This window comes from Peromyscus leucopus, chromosome 8a (genome assembly GCF_004664715.2).
Source record: "Peromyscus leucopus breed LL Stock chromosome 8a, UCI_PerLeu_2.1, whole genome shotgun sequence".
Taxonomy (NCBI): Eukaryota; Metazoa; Chordata; class Mammalia; order Rodentia; family Cricetidae; genus Peromyscus; species Peromyscus leucopus.
In genome coordinates this window covers 14,937,854-14,957,435 of record NC_051085.1, presented here as the reverse complement: position 1 = coordinate 14,957,435, position 19,582 = coordinate 14,937,854, and the positions used below count along the sequence as shown (strand labels likewise).

Sequence of the window (19,582 nt, the reverse complement as noted above, 5' to 3'; positions counted from 1 at the left end):
GCCTTGGACTCAAAGAGATTTTGGCTCTGCCTCCCAAGTGCTGGGATTAAAGATGTGTCTTACCACATCTATCTTTTAAAATATTTTTTAAAGATTGATTTTGAAAGGCGGGTGGTAGTGGCACACGCCTGTAATCCCAGAAGTTAGGAGGCAGAGGCAGGTGGATCTCTGTGAGTTCGAGGCCAGCCTGGGCTACAGAGTGAGTTCCTGTAAAGGCACAAAAGCTACACAGAGAAAGCCTTTCTCAAAAACCGAACAAACAAAAAGATTGATTTTGATGTGATATGCACATGTGCAGTAGTACCCATGGAGGGCGGAAGAAGACATAGGAATTCCTCGAGTCTCCTGATTTAGGTGCTGGAGATTGAACTGTCCTCAGCAAGGGCAAAACTTCTCTTAACCACTGAGCCATCTCTCCACATCCCCTCCCCATTTGATAACTTTAAAGGGATGATACTTTGCATCATCACTTCCAACATATCTGTATTTCCAACATATATGTATGTATATATAAAATCGGTCCCCCATAGAAGATTCATGTGGGGGGGTGGGGGGGTGCCACGTAAGACTGGGCTGATTTTGTGCTAGTCATCATCATCATCATCTTCATCCTCAGTTCCTTCACTCTCCTCAGCTGAATGGACCACAGCCTCTTGTGTAGTCCTGAAAGCCTGTTCCTCATCCACACTGGGATCATCCATTTCTGTAATTTCCGGTCCACTGGGATACTCTTGATAGACTGGTGGTAGGCCTGGGGGCGTGTAATCCTCCACACTATACTTATGACCCCAGCCGATGTAGAAGTTTTCAAACTTCCTGTAAGTGAAAAGAAAATAAAGCCATGTCTCTTAAGAAAAGTTGATCCCTTCATTGTAATAATGTATTGTTATTGTATCTTGGAACCACGTGTTTTGGTTTTTTTTGTTTTGTTTTCTTTTGTTTTTTTAAAAAGCATTTAAAAGGCTAGAGTGAAATAGTCCCCAGTAATTCCTCAAGTACTGGAAATTATTTGTACTAAACTGCTAAGTTGGTTATGAAAAACAGGGCCAGAGTCTGTCAAAAACACACCCTATATCTAGACCTCCCTCAAGAAAGGGCCTTGGGTTATTCAATTATTTCACTTTTTGCAGACATTTTCTACAAAGTTCAAAAGTTGCTCACTTTGGCTGGATGAAGAGTAAGAGCTATGGCTAAAAATTGATGTGTTATTTTTTAGGCCTGATCATAGGAAATTGCAGAGGCTTTATCTTGTAGGCCTCACCCCACTTGGGAAGACTCCCCATCCCACAGCAGATATGATGCATAACCAATTGACGGACCCCCTATGCTAACAGGAGTATCAGTCAAGAACTCTGCCCCCAAGGCTAGTCATGTACTCCTAACTCAAGAGCTTTCCTTCTTAGTGTTCTGTCTCAGGCCTGAGGGTGGGGCCCACCCATGAGATGACCTGATGATATCCATATATCTGTGACAACCACATTCCTGCAAATCTGTTTGATCTTTGGAAGAGAAAAATGTGGGGGGAAAGGCAAAACTTTCTCCTCCTTGTGCTATCATGATAAATAATTAAAAGCTTGGCTATTACTTGTTTTTTTCTTTCTTCAGTATAATATTTTTATTATTTGGGAATTTCACATTATGCACCCTGATTACACTCACTTCCCAGTCCTTAAGTCCCAGGTCTGGTCCCCTAACCCTGTGACCTCCCCACTCAAAAAAAAAAAAAAAAAAAGTGGAAAAAAAAAAAAAACACAAGTCCAATTTGTGTTGTCCATATACTCACTGGAGCATGGTCAAACTCCAGTGGCCACTGGTTTTCACTTTTGACTTACTGTGGTTTTTAAATTTTTTCATACAATATATTTTATCATATTCTTTCCTCCAACTCCTTCCAAACTCCCCCATCCATCCAACTCAATTTCCTTTCTTAGAAACAATGCATCTCACATACATGCACATGTACACACAGAGTGCATTGCGCGTGTTTTGTGTTGGCTAACTAATACCTGAACATGAGGCTTGCTTTAATGGCTAGTCTAGCCAATGTAGCTCGGCTCTCACCTGCTCAGTGGCACTTTCTGACCCTAATTAGGAAAGAAACAGAAACAAGACAAATGGAACTGTGTTCTTTCTCAGCAAGGGATAAAGGAAGCTGTAGTAGTCTCTTGATCATAATGCCCCTGAAAGTGATCACCTAAATAAAGCATATTTTAAATAACTTTTATCAAAACACTCAACAAACATAATGTCTAATTCAATTGCACCTTAAACTCTCCACTAACTTAAATGAGTGATGTAAAACCATGTCCAATATAGATAAATGGGATAATTATGTGAAAAAGTACAACCCTGAATTACTCTAGCTCTAAACTTAATCTTTACTACATTACAGAAGTCATTTTAATAAATCATACACTGTATATCTAACATGCCAAAGATGAATTTAGACAATAGTAACATAATTTCCAGAGCCTAAATAATTACAGTAGTCAGACACTAAGCAAGGCTAGCACCTTCAAAGCCAATGCCTATATTAATGCACTTTCAACGTGTCCTTTATTTGTATCTACAGTTCTATCTGAGCATGCCCAGAGTCATTCCTGTCGAGGATTTAAGCCCCAAACCTTGCTACTTAATCTTCAGCTAAACATGTCTCAAAACAGATCTGTTATCTTTCCTTCCCAGATTATGAGTTTTAATTGCATATGCTTGGGAGTGTACTGCTTACAACCCAGCATACTATATACTCAGGAGTGTCTCTACCCTGGGTGAGTATAGGGGCTCCCTGAATGACATCATCATTCTTGATGGATTTTGATATTCTGCTTACCTGCTGTGGGTAAATATATCCTTTCACAGCTTTCTGTCCTGGTGGAGCTAGCTTTGGTTTCACACTCACCAAAATATAAACTGAGTTTGGTTACATGTGGCTTTGTGAGCAGCCAGATACTTACTTGCCATTGGAAAAGGCATATGCTCCAGGCCAAAGATTGGATCGAAGGACAGCAATTGCATACTGTGGAATGAGATTCGAGGACAGCCGTGATGTCCAAGAGGGTATATTTTGAATATCTGGAACCCAATGAGAAAGTTACAAGCTTAACAACAAAACAGACAAGAATCTACCAATAACTGAAGTGATTTTTGTAAATATGGAACAATCAACATTTGCTATAAGAAGGTAAAACAGCAGCTTGGTGTATGAATCAAGAGAGTTTTTATGAGTGTTCTGAACCAATATAATTTTAAGCCTGTATATGTGGTATACATATATACATACATATATCTTATGTATAAATATATAACACAAATATATAAATATGTATCAATATTTTTGCTAAACAGAGACTTTACTAAAGGAGAAGTTTGTATAGTCAGGAAATAGTTTGATAACCAAGGGACAAGGCAATGCATTACTATGGAAAAGGCTAATAAGACTTGCAAGCAACAATTCTCGCTCATATACACCCTCCTCTTTCTCACTAATTAGACTCCCAGTGCTCCACCCAGGGCCTAGCCATGGATGTCTGCATCCATATTCCTCAGTCCTTGGATGGGGTTTCTGGCACTACCATTAGGGTGTTTGGCCATCCCATCACCAGAATAGGTCAGTCCCGGCTGTCTCTCGATCATTGCCAGCAGTCTTTTGTGGGGGTATCTTTGTGGATTTCTGTGGGCCTCTTTAGCACTTTGTTTCTTCCTTTTCTCATGTGGTCTTCATTTACCATGGTCTCCTATTCCTTGTTCTCCCTCTCTGTTCTTGATCCAGCTGGGATCTCCCGCTCTCTTTCCCTCAACCCTCACCCTTCATTGCTCCCACTCATGTCCAGGTTGTTCATGTAGATCTCAGCCATTTCTCCGTCATTGGGCGATCCTCGTGTCTTTCTTGGGGTCCTGTTTTCCAGGTAGCCTCACTGGTGATGTGAGTAGCAGTCCAGTCATCCTTGTTCCACATCTAGTATCCTCCTATGAGTGAGTACATACCCCACAAAAAACTGCTGGCAATGGTCGAGAGACAGCTGGAACTGACCTACTCTGGTGATAGGATGGCCAAACACCCTAATAGTTGTGTCAGAAACCCCATCCAAGGACTGAGGAATCTGGATGCAGAGATCCACAGCTAGGCCCCAGGTGGAGCGCCGGGAGTCTAATTAGCGAGAAAGAGGAGGGTTTATATGAGCGAGAATTGTTGAAACCAAGGTTGGATAAAGCACAGGGACAAATAGCCAAACGAATGGAAACACATGAACTATGAACCAAAGGCTGAGGGGCCCCCAACTGGATCAGGCCCTCTGAATAGGTGAGACAGTTGATTGGCTTGATCTGTTTGGGAGGCATCTAGGCAGTGGTACCAGGTCCTGGGCTCGTTGCATGAGTTAGCTGTTCGAAACCTGGGGCTTATGCAGGGACGCTTGGCTCAATCTGGGAGGAAGGGACTGAACCTGCCTGGAGTGAGTCTATCAGGTCCATCTCAGTCCTCGGGGGAGGCCTTGATCTGGAGGAGGTGGGAATGGGAGGTGGGGAGGGGGGCAGGAAGGGGGAGAACAAGGGAATCTGTGGCTGTTATGTAGAACTGAATAGTATTGTAAAATAAAATAAATCAATAAAAAAAAAAAAAGACTTGCAAGCAAAACAGAATAGGAAGAAACAATAGAGTACAGATTGGAAGCCAACTGCAGACCACATGTGACATTTTGCCATAGCCATGCCATGTGTTTGTGGCATACAGAATGCCAGACAAGAATGACGTCGACCTTTCCAGTTAGTGACAGCCCATTCCTGTTTCTTCTGTACACCACCAACCTTTTTCAAAGCATGTTAGTATAGCCGAAAGCACTCTTTACACCCACCCTTCCAGAACCCAGGAAGGAGAGACCGATCTCTCTGTCCCCCTCTTAGGGTTTCCAATGGTTGCATGTTTACTACACAATGTGTGAAATATATGGTTTATGAGTCCTTGTTAACCGTTGTATAAAGTTACCTAAATCTTCAGAGATGGGTGTCAAAAGAGGAGGCCCCACTTCCTGTTCTATATAGTCAGGCTCCTCTCCTTTTTCTTCATCTTCTTCCTCTTCCTCTTCCTCGTTTTTTTGTATAGGATTGAACCAAGTACAGCGACCCTGGAGATGAACGTTGCAAGGTTTAATGATTAATGTGAACCTTACAAACGTCAGAATATTCATATTGGTTGGTAGTTATCAAGATGAGGCTTCTCTGTGTGGGAAATTGGCCAACTATTCTGATACAGGGTCACTTTCTACAATCTTCTGCCTCCGTTTTTATAGTGCTAGGCTTGCCGACACAGGCACTCACACTGAGCTTATTCATTCTGTGTACTTTCACCAAGTATTATTTCCATCTGGGTTACTTAAGGAAAAACAACTAACCTGTAGTAGTTACTTCAATAATTTTCCATTTCTTGGAGTTTCAGAACTTGAAGGTGGATGCTTGCTTTAAAATGGACAGAATCTTAATGGAAATGGCAGCAATACATTTAACTAGTTTGTAGTACTTTATATAAATGAAATAATTGGTAATTTTTTAAAAAGCGTATTTTTCATTTCTCTTGAAAGGTTCTAATTGATTTTATTAATATGTTATTTTAGATTAGAAATTGTAAGAATGGTTTTAAGATCATTTAACATTTTAAAATCCAATCATTAAAACCAGGCATGATGGAATACACATTTAAGTCCAGAATTCAGGAGGAAGAGGCAGGTAGATCTCTATGTGTTCAAGGCTCGCCTGATCTACATAGCAAGTCCCAGGCTAGTCAGGAATACATAATCTGATCCTGTCTCAAACAATAAAAATCTATCATTATAATTCCCTCTGTTCTAAAGGTTTGTGTGTGTGTGTGTGTGTGTGTGTGTGTGTGTGTGTGTGTGTGTGCCACATGTGTGCAGGTGTCTATGGAGGTCAGAAGAAGATATGAGATAGTCTAGAGCTGGAGTTCAGGCCATTGTAAGCCTCCTGTCAAGGATACTGGGAACCAACCTTGGGTCTTCTGGAAGGCCAGCAAGCATTCTTATTAGCTAGGCATTCTTATGACCAGTTCCTATATTTCCTTATTTATAGAATATTCCTAAAATATTTATAGTTGTAAGGCATTGCCATGATAGCCTTGGTGAAATGGTTTATAATCATACATATCTGGCCTTCACAGTACTTTTTGTTTATTTGTTTGTTTTGTGTGTGTGTTTTTGTTTTTTGTTTTTTGTTTGTTTGTTTGAGACAGGGTTTCTCTGTGTGGTCTTGATAGTCCTGGAACTCACTCTCTAGACCAGGCTGGCCTGAACTCAGAGATCCATCTGCCTCTGCCTCCAGCTTGCTGGGATTAAAGGTGTGTACCACCATCACCTGACCATAGTAACTTTTAAATATTTGTTTTTATTAGCATATAGTAACTGAACAAAATAATGTTTCATTGTGATATTTACATACAAGTATATAATGTATTTTCATCACATTCAGCCCCCATTAGCTTCTCTTGTATCCCCTTCCAATGCTAATTATTATTAATAACGACATTTTAAATGTGATAGGACTGGGGTCCTAATTGCTCAGGTATTAATTCTTATCTAGAGTACTCAGGAGCACCTCTGGTCTAGAAGGAAGTGAAGATTTTCTGTTCGTGATGGAGAAGCGAAGGGATGTTTCGGGAAAGGGCTATGGGTCCGTTGTCTCACACCTCACTCTATAACACATCAGCTAAGGTTGCTTTAGCATTTCTCCCACTCTGCCTGCCTCAATCCATCATTGTAAAAATAAAGGTAATCCCCCAGCCTTCTTGGGGTTGTGGTGAGAATCATATCATATGTGTTTACATACATAATTGGTTACATGTAGTGTATCTGGCACAGAGTCTCTATATAACCGCTGTACAAAACTGTAGTAATCTTTTAATGTTCTTGAACATCAAAGCTTCATGTAGAATAAAAGAACTGTTGACAAAATTAATGCATGTCAATATTTACAGTATAGCAGATTATTTCAGAACACAAGTAAATCCAAGTCTATGTACTATCCAAATACTCCCCTACCTGAGGAAGAATGTACTGCACATGATGAACCCAATTGGATAGAGATTCCACCAGGTCAACCACTTGGATGCCCTCAAAATCGGGGTTTTCCTCATAGCTGTCTCGACCACCTTCCACCTCTTCTTCTTCTCCTTCCTCTTCACCAAACTGATAGAATCCTAGAGGGCTGACATGGGTCGCTGCTGAAATGCGGGCAATTTGGGCTCTTAAGTAATTGCTTTCATTTCCTGGGAAGGGTGGGTAGCTTATGATGGCCGCATCTAGCCGCCCAGTGAAAAATTTCTTGATTTTTCTTGCAGTAACAATTTGTGCAGGCGTAACGGACGGTAACTTCACCCACGGATTTCCAGGCTCATTGCAAACAAAATAGACGTACTTGTTTGTACCTGTTCTGCGGTCTTCCTTTGGGACAGCCTGTGGGGCCTTATACAAGGGCTTTGGTGATTCATCCTCCTCCCTTCTCCGGCTTCACTTTCTCCGTCATCCCTCTCCTCAGCTACCGCCTCCTCTTCCACCTCCTCCTCATCTTCGCCATCACGGAATTCCACCTCAGCAACAATGTAATTCATTTCCAGACCCAAGATCTTGCCCCAGAAGCGGCATCTTTGGATTGGGTGTGTGTCAGTGAGTTGCTTGAGGGCAAGAAACACCCGATACGTCTCATCTGTCCCCAAACCAACTCCAGCTTGTTCAAAATAATAAGCTGACTCCATCACATTGGGCAGAGAGTTTTCTGCCTAGGAAAACAAATACAAATTTTTATTCATAAGGGGAATATTTACTTCTTTTTTATGTCTTGATACTAGCTCAACTTTCTCCTTTACTCTTCTTTTTTTGAAGATATGCATGAAAATGTGTTAATCCCTAAACTTCAGTTCTTCCCTCACACATAAAGCTTCTTACACCAGTTGTGTACTATACTCATTGATATGATGATAGGTACTTTGTTTTATATGACTCTTAAAAAGAACTTAATAATTACTAATGACAAAAATTCAAGCCAGGCATAATGGTTCACACCTTTAATCCCAGCACTTGGAAGGCAGAGGCAGGTAGATCTTTTTGAGTTTGAGGCCAACCTAACCTATATAGCAAGTTCCAGGCCAACCAGGGCTATATAGTGAGGCTCAATCTGAAAAAACGTTCAACATTATTTTTCATACAAAATAGTGAACACTGCTAAAATAAGATACAGTTTAACTTGCAGAGACATATTTATAAACATTTGTGTTTGTTGTCATTAAATACATTAAAATATTACTGCATTCGTGGCATTACATGTATGCCAGGTAGATAACAATCTGTATAGTAACATGTAAAATAATGGGAAGGATAAAAAAGGAAACCATTTTTTGAGGTGCTTGGCATGATCTACACTTTAAAAATACAAATGCACCTGACAGTCTATATAGTAGATAACAGCATTTGAAATAACAAACATAATTCCATAAAAGGAATAGAGGAAAATGAACACAGGGTGCTAAGGGACCAGAGAATAGCATTTACAAGACCAAAGGGAAGTACGGAAGAGCCTTAACTGAAGCGGAATGCTTCCCAGACAGTCTTGACTCACAGGATAGAGCAGGTATGATTACTCATCATTCTTACAAGTGACTTACTATTATTTATATTTTCCCATTGTGGTGTCAAAATAAAAGTAAGGACTTTTTGAGTTTTTTTTTTTTCCTTTGGTTGTTTGGTTGGTTGGTTTTGATTGAGTATAGCCGTGGCTGCTCTGGAACTCACTCTCTAGTCCAGGCTAGCCTTGAACTTACAAAGATCTGTCTGCCTTTGCCTCTGAGTGCTGGGATTAAAGCCACCTGGCCTGGCTAATACATCTAATATAATATAACACATTTAAAATCCTCACTTGTGATATAAGATTGCAAAGTTCTTTCCCTGGCGTGTAGAGTGTCCCTTGCTCTTGGCCCTGCTCACTTATCTACCACACAGCGGGGTCAGGAGCACAACTGTGGAGGTCAAAGGACAATTTGCTGGGGTTGGTTCTGTCCTTAAGCATGCAGGTTCCAGGACTGAACCCAGCGGGGACTTCAAGCATGACACCGGGAGCCTTTACCCTCTTTCTGGCCCTGATAGGAAGCTGTGTTCTTCATCCTGTAACTCAGCCCCCGTATTTCACAGCTGCTAGCCTGACCCTTTATTAGGAAGATGCTTGGTCAAGGTGGGGTCAGGCTCCAGACTCAAAACAGCTATGTGTCTTCTCACTCACCTCCTATATCGGGGTGTAGAACCTGACCTAGTGAAGCTGCCTTGGACAACCGAGAGCCCCGTTCCTATATTTAATACTGGCATTTCTTTCTGAAGGTATTCCTGAGAATGTCTGCCGACTGTTGTGGCTCTCATCTACTACTCTAGCACCATGTGTACTGCCATGGTTTCTGCCATGATGATAATGGACTGAACCTCTGAAACTGTAAGAGAGACCCCAAACAATCAAGTGGCTTTCTTTTATGAGTTGCCTTGTTCATGGCATCTCTTCACAGCAATACAACAGTGACAAAGACTCGATCCATCCATCAAGAGTGGATGCCTTATCTGATTATGTACCAAATAGTGATGTAGCATGAATCTTAAAAGTTCTTATTAATAAAATCAAACCTGAGCCGAGTTATTGGGGTCCATGCTGGTAGATCAGAGAGACAGGACAAGCCACAGCTATCTCACCTCGCCGGATCCTCAGCTGGTCTTGTCTCCTCAGACTGGAGGCCTCTGAGTCCTCATCTGGAATGGGTCTCAGCTGAATTACTGCTCAAAAGCCTGAAGCTTAACCAGGCCAAATGCCTAACCAGCCAAAATCTCTAGTTTCTGGTCCTCACGCCTTATATATCTTCCTGCTTTCTACCACCACTCCCTGGGATTAAAGGCTGGCTTTCTGGGATTAAAGGCGTGAGTCACCATGCTTGGCTATTTCCAATGTGGCCTTGAACTCACAGAGATCCAGAGGGATTTCTATCTCTGGAATGCTAGGATTAAAAGTGTGAGTGCCACCATTTTCTAGCTTTTGTATCTAGTGGCTGTCTGTTCTCTGACCCCAGATAAATTTATTAAGGTACACAATATTTTGGTGAACACAATACCACCACATAGTGACTTTCTAAAAAATGACAGACATCATGCATGACAAAGATCTCGTAAAGTGATGAAAAATTCATACCACTTACTGACACGGAAGTCACCAGATGATCATAGTGAAATGCACTGGAAGGCTTGAAAGGATATAGAAAAATCTGATTCACATACTATTTACAGATCTATAAAAAACAGTTGGTGTGCTCATCAACAAACCTCTTTCATCCCTGAGATTCCAGTGCTCATTAGTACTATCAAGCTATTTGGCAATCACTTACTACTATTTACAGATCTATAAAATAGTATATTCATGAAGCCAATGCCACTCATCCCTGAGATTCCCAGGCTCAGGGATGAGTGTTGAGATAATTAGTGATCACTTACGATTTCCTCCTCCAGTTCTGGATCAATTCCTTCCAACTGTCCCTGAAGAAAAAGAGCCTTCTGCTTCTCTGCTATTTCATATGCTGGAAGCATCTCATTTTCATTGTGGAGTGTATCTAATTTTTTATTAAAATTGGCCACCTTTACATCTTTGCTTATATTTTCAATGATGTCAACAGCATCTGCAGGACGCTGGTCTAATATCATGGTCAGCACATTAGAAAGATGATCATATCTACCCAAACAGAGAAAATTCCAGATAGTATATACATCATGAACACGTAAAAAAAAAATTTCATGCAAATTCAGTTGGGTTTTGGGGAAATTAAAAATTTGAAATCTTAAGTGATTTTGAAGAGAAGCTAATTTCTACCATTCCAGATAGTACATACTCTAGAATTTTCTCTAGTAAATCCTCTAATATGAGGTGGATATTTAAGTTAGTAAAGGAAAACATAGCAGCAGGATTTATAATACACATCAGCTATTTTCACATTTCATTTCTGAAATTGAAACCTCTTAGCTATACACTAACAGTGATGAACATTTTTCACTCTTACCTTAATTATTTCCTGTTCCCCATCCTTGCCCTCACCAAATACAATCTGATGTTATTTGATATTATCCTATTAATCCCTTAAGAGCTGTGTTCTTACCATATTACATATTTTAAAGAATTTTCCAAGTATGTCTTTGCATGTGGGTAGGTACGTGTGAAAGCACGTGCCCTTGGAGACTAGAACATGCCAGATCTCCTGGATTCTGAGTTGTAGGTGCTCTTGAGCTGCCTAACATGAGTGTTGAAAACCAAACTCTAGTCCTCTACAAGAGCAGTACACATTCATAACTGCTGAGCCATTTCTCCAGCCCCTACATCTTTAAAAGAAGATCTATTTTATTTAATGCATGTGAGTATTTTGCATGCATGTATGTATATGTACCATTTGCATGCTGGTTCCTGAGGAGGTCAGACATTTTTGGATCCCCTAGAACTGGGATTAAAGGATTGTTGTGAGCTACCACCATGTGGGTGCTGGCTACCAAATCCTGGGTTTCTGAAAGAGCAACTAGTGCCCTTAACCACTAAGCCCTGTCTCTACTCACTACATTATATTTTTAAAGTAACGATTTGCTTCAATGTTTTTAGGCTCCCAAAGAAAGCATTTCATATTGCTATCTACCTACATACAGTAAAAAACAAGTTAACAAATTATTTGATTTTTTCTTTTGTTTTAAACTATTTTTGTTAGTTTTTGGAGAATTTTATATGTGTTTTAATCACATTTACCTTCTCTCTCTCAACTCTTCCCAGATCCACCAACTCAACTTTGTGTCTTTTTTTCCCCCCCTCCATCAGGGCCAATGTGTGCTGCCCAAATATTCTTAGACATGTGGCCCTCCTCTGGAGTGGTGATTATAACATTTTGTTCTACTCTATTTCACAATTATAGTAGCAAAACTTCATTTACCATTAATTAATTATACATTGTTCATAACTCACAGTCTGTGGTTTTCAAGCACTAGATTTATAGAGACTGCATGGACTTTACACACTACTAAATACTTATCTCCTAGCACAATGCTGATTTACAGAATAAGAATGGATGGATGGATGGATGGATGGATGGATGGATGGATGGATGGATGGATGGGGAAATAGTGGCCTATGCCTCTTGACAATCTGTTTCCAATATCATCAAAATCTATTGCATTGTGTCCTGTTTTGTCAGTAAACACTGAGTAAAACTCCATGGGATCCAATGTCTGTGGCCTCCAAGGGCACCCCATTCATAAGCACACTCCCACACATAGATACATAATTAAAAATAAACTATTTTTACGACATGGTGTTATGTAGTGGTTAAGAGTTCTTCCTGCTCTTTGAGAGAACTCCAGTTGGGTTTCCAGTACTCACGTGCACCCACATTGTATTTGCAAGATGTAGCCTCTAGTTCCTGCTGCTACCTACTCATACTTTGGAGGCTGATGATCCCTAGTGGGAGGGCCAGGCATCAAAATATAAGTTCATAAACATTTATAAAATTATGATGTCTCATAAATTTATAAAATTGTAACTGTCACAAAGTACTATGAAATAAAAACATACACTATTGCAGGAGAGTTCTGTGGCAGCTGAGTTCTGAAGGGTCAAGAGCTAACTAAGCAAAGACTGAGGGAAAAAGCCTCCTCAGCAGAGAGATCATGGGAATTGACTATTTCTTATAACTGGAGAAGAGTAATGAGGAATGAAACAAATTGAGAATCAAGCAAATGAAGTCTTCCATGAGTTTCTGAGTCAGGTCCTTCATATTGAAAAAGAACAACCTGATTTTATGTTTTCTTTATTTTGAAAATTTTATTAACACTTTTTAAAACATGTATGGGTGTTTTGCCTGCACATAAGTCTGTGCAACCAGTGTGTGCCTGATGCCAGGGAGGCCAGAGGAGAGTTTCAGAATCCTTAAAACCAGAGTTACAGACAATTGTGAACTAGGAATTGAACGTGGGTCTTTTAAAAGATCAGCCAGTACTCTTAACCACCGACCATCTCTTCCACCCCCATTTCCATTTGATGTTTTCTAGCATTGCTTCTAGCCACAAAGTTCATCTATAATTATATAATCCCAGAAGCAAAAATGTCTAAAAACCTACACTATGATGAGTTTTCACATTAAAACCACAATGAGATGTCAAGAACACACCTGGACATTTGGTTACCACACGTTTAAAAGAAAGACTAGAATGTTTTTAAACAGCCAGTTTTTCTGGTTTCCTGTAGAACACAGGACGTGGAACTTTCAGTGCTCACGTTGCAGGACAGACCTAAGGAAGCCAGGGTGGGCAGTCACCCCAGTGCTGTCCAGGGACTGAGCATAAAGTCAGCCTACACAAGTCCTGGAATGGTTACAAGAGTGCACACGGTCACTGTAGGCATTCTATTTTACAAGATGCTTAGATTTCATGACTTTATAATTCCCTTCAAGTCAAAATTAGATAAAACAAACAACAATGAGACCCCAAACAAACAAAATATACCTAGACTGTGTGACTAGGGTCTTCAAAGACCTGAAAGAATGGTCAGCAGTGGCCTGGATTTAAGTGTTTGACACAATTATCTCATTAACTCATTTATTTGTATTTTCTCTCCTTTGTTTATTTGTTTGTTTTTGAGATAGAGTCCCACTGTGTTGCCCTGACTGACCTGGAACTCTGTGTAGATCAGGCAGACCTATAAACAGAGATCTGCCTGCCTCTAGTTCCCCTCCTAGGTCTTGAGATTAAAGGCCTAGGCCACCACACCCAGTAACTTTTCTTTTTCAAATGAAAGCCTTTCCAATTCTATCTTCTTTCATCTCCAGCATGTTTTCACAGACACGCTTACCTCACTCTGCCCCTGTCCTGCTTTGTCTAACTGTCCTTCCCCCAACCCCTGTGATACTTACAGGTTTAAACCAGACTTGCTGCTGGTACTCAGCAGGTATGCCTTTGCATTCTGAATGGCCACCTCAAGCATACTGGGAGCTGCTTCATCGGCCCTAAACTCGGGCTGGTCTGGGTCACAGTTACTGTTTGAGTCTTCCTCCGGTAGAAGGTCATATCTCAGCCCGCTGGGCTTGGACTTATTACGGCTGGCATCGCCTGGCCCACACAGGTCAGGCTGGTGTGGCGGAGACCCTGGGAAGGTGCTTCCCTCTGCTTGGCTCGTGTAGTGAGAAGTTAATTGTCTTGCAGCAGCATATGGTTCCCATGGATCAGAATGAGGTGTCGCAGCATCAAGAGTCCCACTCAGGCCCCTCTCTGCCTGTGATGAAGTTACAGGGTCCTGTGTAGGTGCGGTCAGGAAAGGAGTGGCATGAAACTCCGGAGGAAGCAGAGGAGGGGAGGACCGCAATCCTGGTCCAGTGAGGTCTTCCAGAGACGGGCTGGCTCCAGACTGGCGGCCCCAAGAGGGGCTCATTCTGTATTGGGGTTCAGTGTCTGACCTTTGCTCCTCTTCCCGGTACTCAGGTGATGAGGGACCAGGGTCCTGGGGAGAAGCTACTGATGCTCCTTCCCATAGCTGCTCTGCTTCCTCTGGCTCTTGGTTTTCTTTTTCTTGCTTCAGAGAAGTAGAGTTTTCCATAGGAGTCAAAAATAAAAACAAAGATTCTGGCTGAAGGGAGAGTGAAGATATGGAAGGAAGGAAGCAATACGGAGTTTTGCTGAGATCTCCTAAGCAATCAATTTCTGGGTTCTACAAGCTATACAGGTTGCAGCGTCCTGTCTCCATAGCAACCCCAGGCTGACCTTCTCTAAGGGGAAAAAAAACAAGCAGCCCTGTTACTAGGATTTTAGGGAGGAGACTACAATAAAAATTCTAGTTTTGTGATTGGGTGAAGTCTCTGTCCTTCTTCCTAGATCAGCCAATCCGAACCGGATCCTTTTGTTTTTTTTTTTGTTTTGTTTTAGAAACCGGAGACCTGCAAGTCCTGTAAAGCACAGACTAGGAGGAACTGTGATCCGGTGCTGGAGGTCTTTAAGAGTGGGTGTAACAGCTTGATCCAGGCATGATATGAAGTATGAGGTCTGAACTAGTGCAAAGATTATTCTCTGTATATCTCCCACGTTCTGAGAGACAGATAAAGACACCGACTGGGTGTGAGAGCGTGCCAAGATAATCTTGTAGGTTAGCTGATAAGGACATAAAGATAGATACTGTTTCAGGGACCACTAGAGCCCAAAATGCAGGCTCACAGTGCCTAAGTATCTCACTAAGCCATCCTACTGTGAACCACAACTCCCGAAAGGATCTGCAGAGGCTGAGTGGAGGATTAGAATTTCAGGACTGTGGAGAGATTGGAATGTTGCAGGTCCAGGAGTTAATTACCTTATCTTGGGCCAAATTCCAGCCCTCTAAATTTGGCCCTCCAAAACAGCCATTCCTTGTCCCACTGTGTCGCAATTAACATCTTGTGACAATAGATAATAGCCCTTTTGGAATCTATTAGCTTAGCAGACCACTAACTTCTACCAGATGTCACCAGATAGGATCTTAGATGAATAGAACAGCTCCCCACATACCTCCATCTCTGATATGCTCATCAATTGTTAAACTTGTCTTGATTTATGACTTCCTTTGTTCATGGAACTATAAGAACTTCATGAAACTGCTTCCACATTGCAACGTGGAGTTTGGGGTAACCTAAATCTGTGTTCCTAGGTCACGGTTACTCAAAATGGCTCCAGAATAAACTATCTCTTATACCCTTCAAGATGAGAGATGTGGTTTTTGCTTCATCAAGTATGGCGCTGCAATGTGGGATGTCGAGAATGATCCACTTTTCATTGAATAAATCACCTGAGAGGAAGCCAGGTGACTGTATGAACCCACTGAATGCAGGCCATCTGCTGTTATTTCCTTAGTGGATTGTTGGTGAATTCTTTTAGGACTCTGGACCTCCCTAAATTTGGTCAGTGGTTCATTTTGCTTATTCAGAGCTGGTTAGGGCCGGGCGGTTATGGCGCACGCCTTTAATCCCAGCACTCGGGAGGCAGAGGCAGGAGGATCTTTGTGAGTTCCAGGCCAGCCTGGTCTACAGAGCGAGTTCCAGAGCAAAGCTACACAAAGAAACCCTGTCTCGAAAAAACAAAAACAAAAAAAAAAACACAAAACAAAACAAAACAAAAAACTGAGCTGGTTAGGAAGGAGCTACTTCGATAGACAAGAGGATCCTACTTTGATCTGTTTTCAAAGTATTTTGTTAAAAGTATCTCATTTGTTTCTTTGCTCTGAGAGCATTTTGGTCTAGGCATTTTGGTTTGGTTTGGTTTGTTTGCTTGCTTCTGGATGTCTAAAGGCATTTTGGTCAGTATTTTGTTCGTTTTAGGAACTTTGAAGGCATTTTGGTTTTGGTTTTGTTTCTCTTTGTTTTCACTGTCTTTGAATTTATTAGCATTTGGGCTTTTGTCTCCTGACATTTCCCTTCAAATTCACAATTCTGTATCCCCTGCTGCTTCTCCTGCCACCTTGCTAAGTATTTAGCTAAGGAATTTTATGAGTACCCAATGATAAAGGCGCTGAAGACAAGAGGCACTTGTTCCTTCCCACCCAAAAGTGTGCAGGCATCAGTGGAACACTCATGAGTGCAATGGCCCCATAGAGAAACCCAACAAACATACTGTGGTTTTCGTGTTCATACAACCAACCAGTTCTACGGACTTTTATAGAGGAAGCCAGTCTTTAGTTACCTCCCATGAATAGTTCAAAGCTTACCTGTGTTCTAGTAAACGAAGTTCAAATGAACACTACAAGAACAAAAATGTTCATTTGATACTATAGAAGTGTAGATGGCCTTTTCTTTCCTGTCTGCCAGTTTCCAAATAACCCACACAGAGGCTTAAACTTGCTACTAGCTAACACTTACTACTTAAATTAACCCGTTTATATTAGTCTACATTCTGCCACATGGTGTTACCTCTCTTTCATCTTGTACCTCCTGATTCCTCTCTGTGTCTGGCTGGCAACTCCTCTCTCTTTCCCTCCCCTTTTCTTCCCAGTGTCTTTAGTCTGGTTCTCCTGCCTAACCTCCAGCCACCAGCCAGTCAGTTTCTCTATTAACCCAATCACAGTGACATATATTCACAAGTGAAAAGGAATACTCCACACAGAAGTGAGTTCATACATTCCCAATTATTTACAGCCAATTGTAACTATTAATTTGTAAATGCTGTTTCCAACATAAAGAATGTATTTAGCGGACCATATCTGTCCTTGACTATAAATCATAAATTAATTAAAATCTTTAATGTTAATTTGTTCTATGTTTCTATTTTAATACTAGCCAACAAAATATTTGACACGTCACATTAATCTGACTTTCACTTAGCAGAACGTTAGTGATACTATTTTGAGTCCTCCACAAACATTTCAAAAATGGCTAAAGCTGCAGATGTTTTTTTCTTCCCCAGAATATGTGTGTACACACTCAGAAAGCACTGCATGCAGTATCTGCTGCTATAGAGACTCCTTAAAGGCAGATCCCCCAGATGTAGAGTCCTTGGATTCTTTTTTTTTTTTTTTTAGATTTATTTATTTATTATGTATACAGTGTTCTGCCTACTTGTATGTCTACAGGCCAGAAGAGGGCACCAGATCTCATTACAGATGGTTGTGAGCCACCATGTGGTTGCTGGGAATTGAACTCAGGACCTCTGGAAGAACAGTCAGTGCTCTTTACCTCTGAGCCATCTCTCCAGCCTGAGTCCTTGGATTCTAAAAATAAAACAAAATGTTTAGAAAAATTAGCTACAGTTTATTGGTATCTTTTGGTGATTGGTAGATTTGAATTAAATCTATTTTCCCTCCTTCATGGATCTCTTATCTTCTCTATGTATGTGGTAAGTTATCCATGGATGCAGAATAGAGTGGTAGTCCCAGATAAAAGGAAGCATGAAAGTCCCAGATGAAAGACACTTAGAGTTGGATTTTATCTCCTCTAATAACTAGAATAATAGGAAAAACAACCTAAGAAAAATGTCCATTATTATTCCTGCCTCAACCTACAATTTTCCTGGATGTGTTCAACTGATACACCACCCTAGGATAGGTATGAATGTGGCTCACCACAAAATCGTAAGCTTACTGAATATATGAGCATCAGACAATCCCCCTTCGACCAAACCCCCTCCTTTCAATTTTCCTCCAAACTCTTTACTCCATTCTAAAATTGGTAGGAGGTGTGGTAGCATGTCTTTGCCATTGTTCTCTCAATTCTGGAAGATAATAGTTGATAAACCCTCATTTTACTCATTGTAGAGGATACAGGAAAGAGGTACTGTCTCAGGTGTTATTATTCTTACTAAGAAGACTAATACTATTGCTACTATTTATCCTTCTTTCTTGTTTTTTTTTTTTTAAAGATTTATTTATTTATTATGTATACAGTGTTCTGCCTGCATGTATGCCTGCAGGCCAGAAGAGGGCACTAGATTTCATTACAAATGGTGGTTGTGAGCCACCATGTGGTTGCTGGGAATTGAACTCAGGACCTCTGGAAGAGCAGTCAGTGTTCTTAACCTCTGAGCCATCTCTCCAGCCCCTATTTATCCTTCTATCTCAGCTTCCCAAGAGCTGGAATTACAGCCTTATGCCATCACACCCAGCCCTGCTCTTATTAAGGTAGGATGGGAATGATTGACAAGATGCTACTCACCTCACTGTCTCTGAAAATGTAGACGTCAGGGGAAGGAGGAAAGACATGATACCTCTGCTTGTGCCCATACAGCAGTACAGGAAAGGATAAATGGCCTGCCACACCTTAATGACAGCGTCAAGTGTTGAGGAAGCAAAGTGTGGTTTCTTCCATTGTATTTATATGGAATAAAGTAGGTAAATAAACATTCTGTCTGCAGGTCATTACTGATCCTAGTATCTACTCAGAGGAAGAAGGACTTTTTATAGTTCAGAGCCTTCAGAGTTTTTGAGAGCAGACTTGCTATAAATAGGCTTGAATATGTAGAATGGTAAATGAAGGACAGGGCTTACCACGGTAGCATCCCGAACGTCCTGTGATCTCTGGGCAATCTTCCTTCTTTCCTTCACCTATTAGAAATTATGTGACACTATGACCAGAGCCCTTTGCCCGGATGTTGCTGCCATGCTGTTTGGGCCGCTTGGCTAGGACATTTGTGAAGGAAACCTAATGTTAGGCATTGTTTTCAATGACAGATTGTCAAAACCCAGAATTTTTAAATAACACACAGTTTCTAGAAAAGATAAAGAAACTCAGAATGTATGGAGAATAAAAAATACTACAGGAAAGTATGTGTCAAACTTGTGGATACAAATGCTCAGAGAATATCCATAGTCTTAAAGGACTCATTTTTAAAAGTACAAACGTCTATAATAAATGAGGTACGCATCTTGTTTAAAAAATAGGGGAAGGGAAGAGTAAACCTGGAGTGATTTGAAGAGATGAAATAATGAAGAGCAGTAACCCCTAATTCAGAATTGCATAAGCAAAGGAAACACTAGCTCACCCAGACAAGAACAAAGTAAGGATCCCACCCATGAGTTACTGTACTTA

At 40.9% G+C, this 19,582-nt stretch overlaps 1 protein-coding gene across 1 annotated transcript; it reads right to left on the bottom strand.

Moving 5' to 3' along the window:
• Positions 1-195: 195 nt before the first annotated feature.
• On the bottom strand, positions 196-14,819 carry Rsph4a (radial spoke head component 4A). The gene is given in 7 exon segments (XM_028874806.2): positions 196-816; positions 2,955-3,072; positions 4,982-5,120; positions 7,044-7,501; positions 7,504-7,780; positions 10,518-10,752; positions 13,961-14,819. Coding segments are annotated over 7 exon segments (2,139 nt in total). The 5' UTR covers positions 14,641-14,819; the 3' UTR covers positions 196-584.
• Between the last annotated feature and the right edge of the window lie 4,763 nt (positions 14,820-19,582).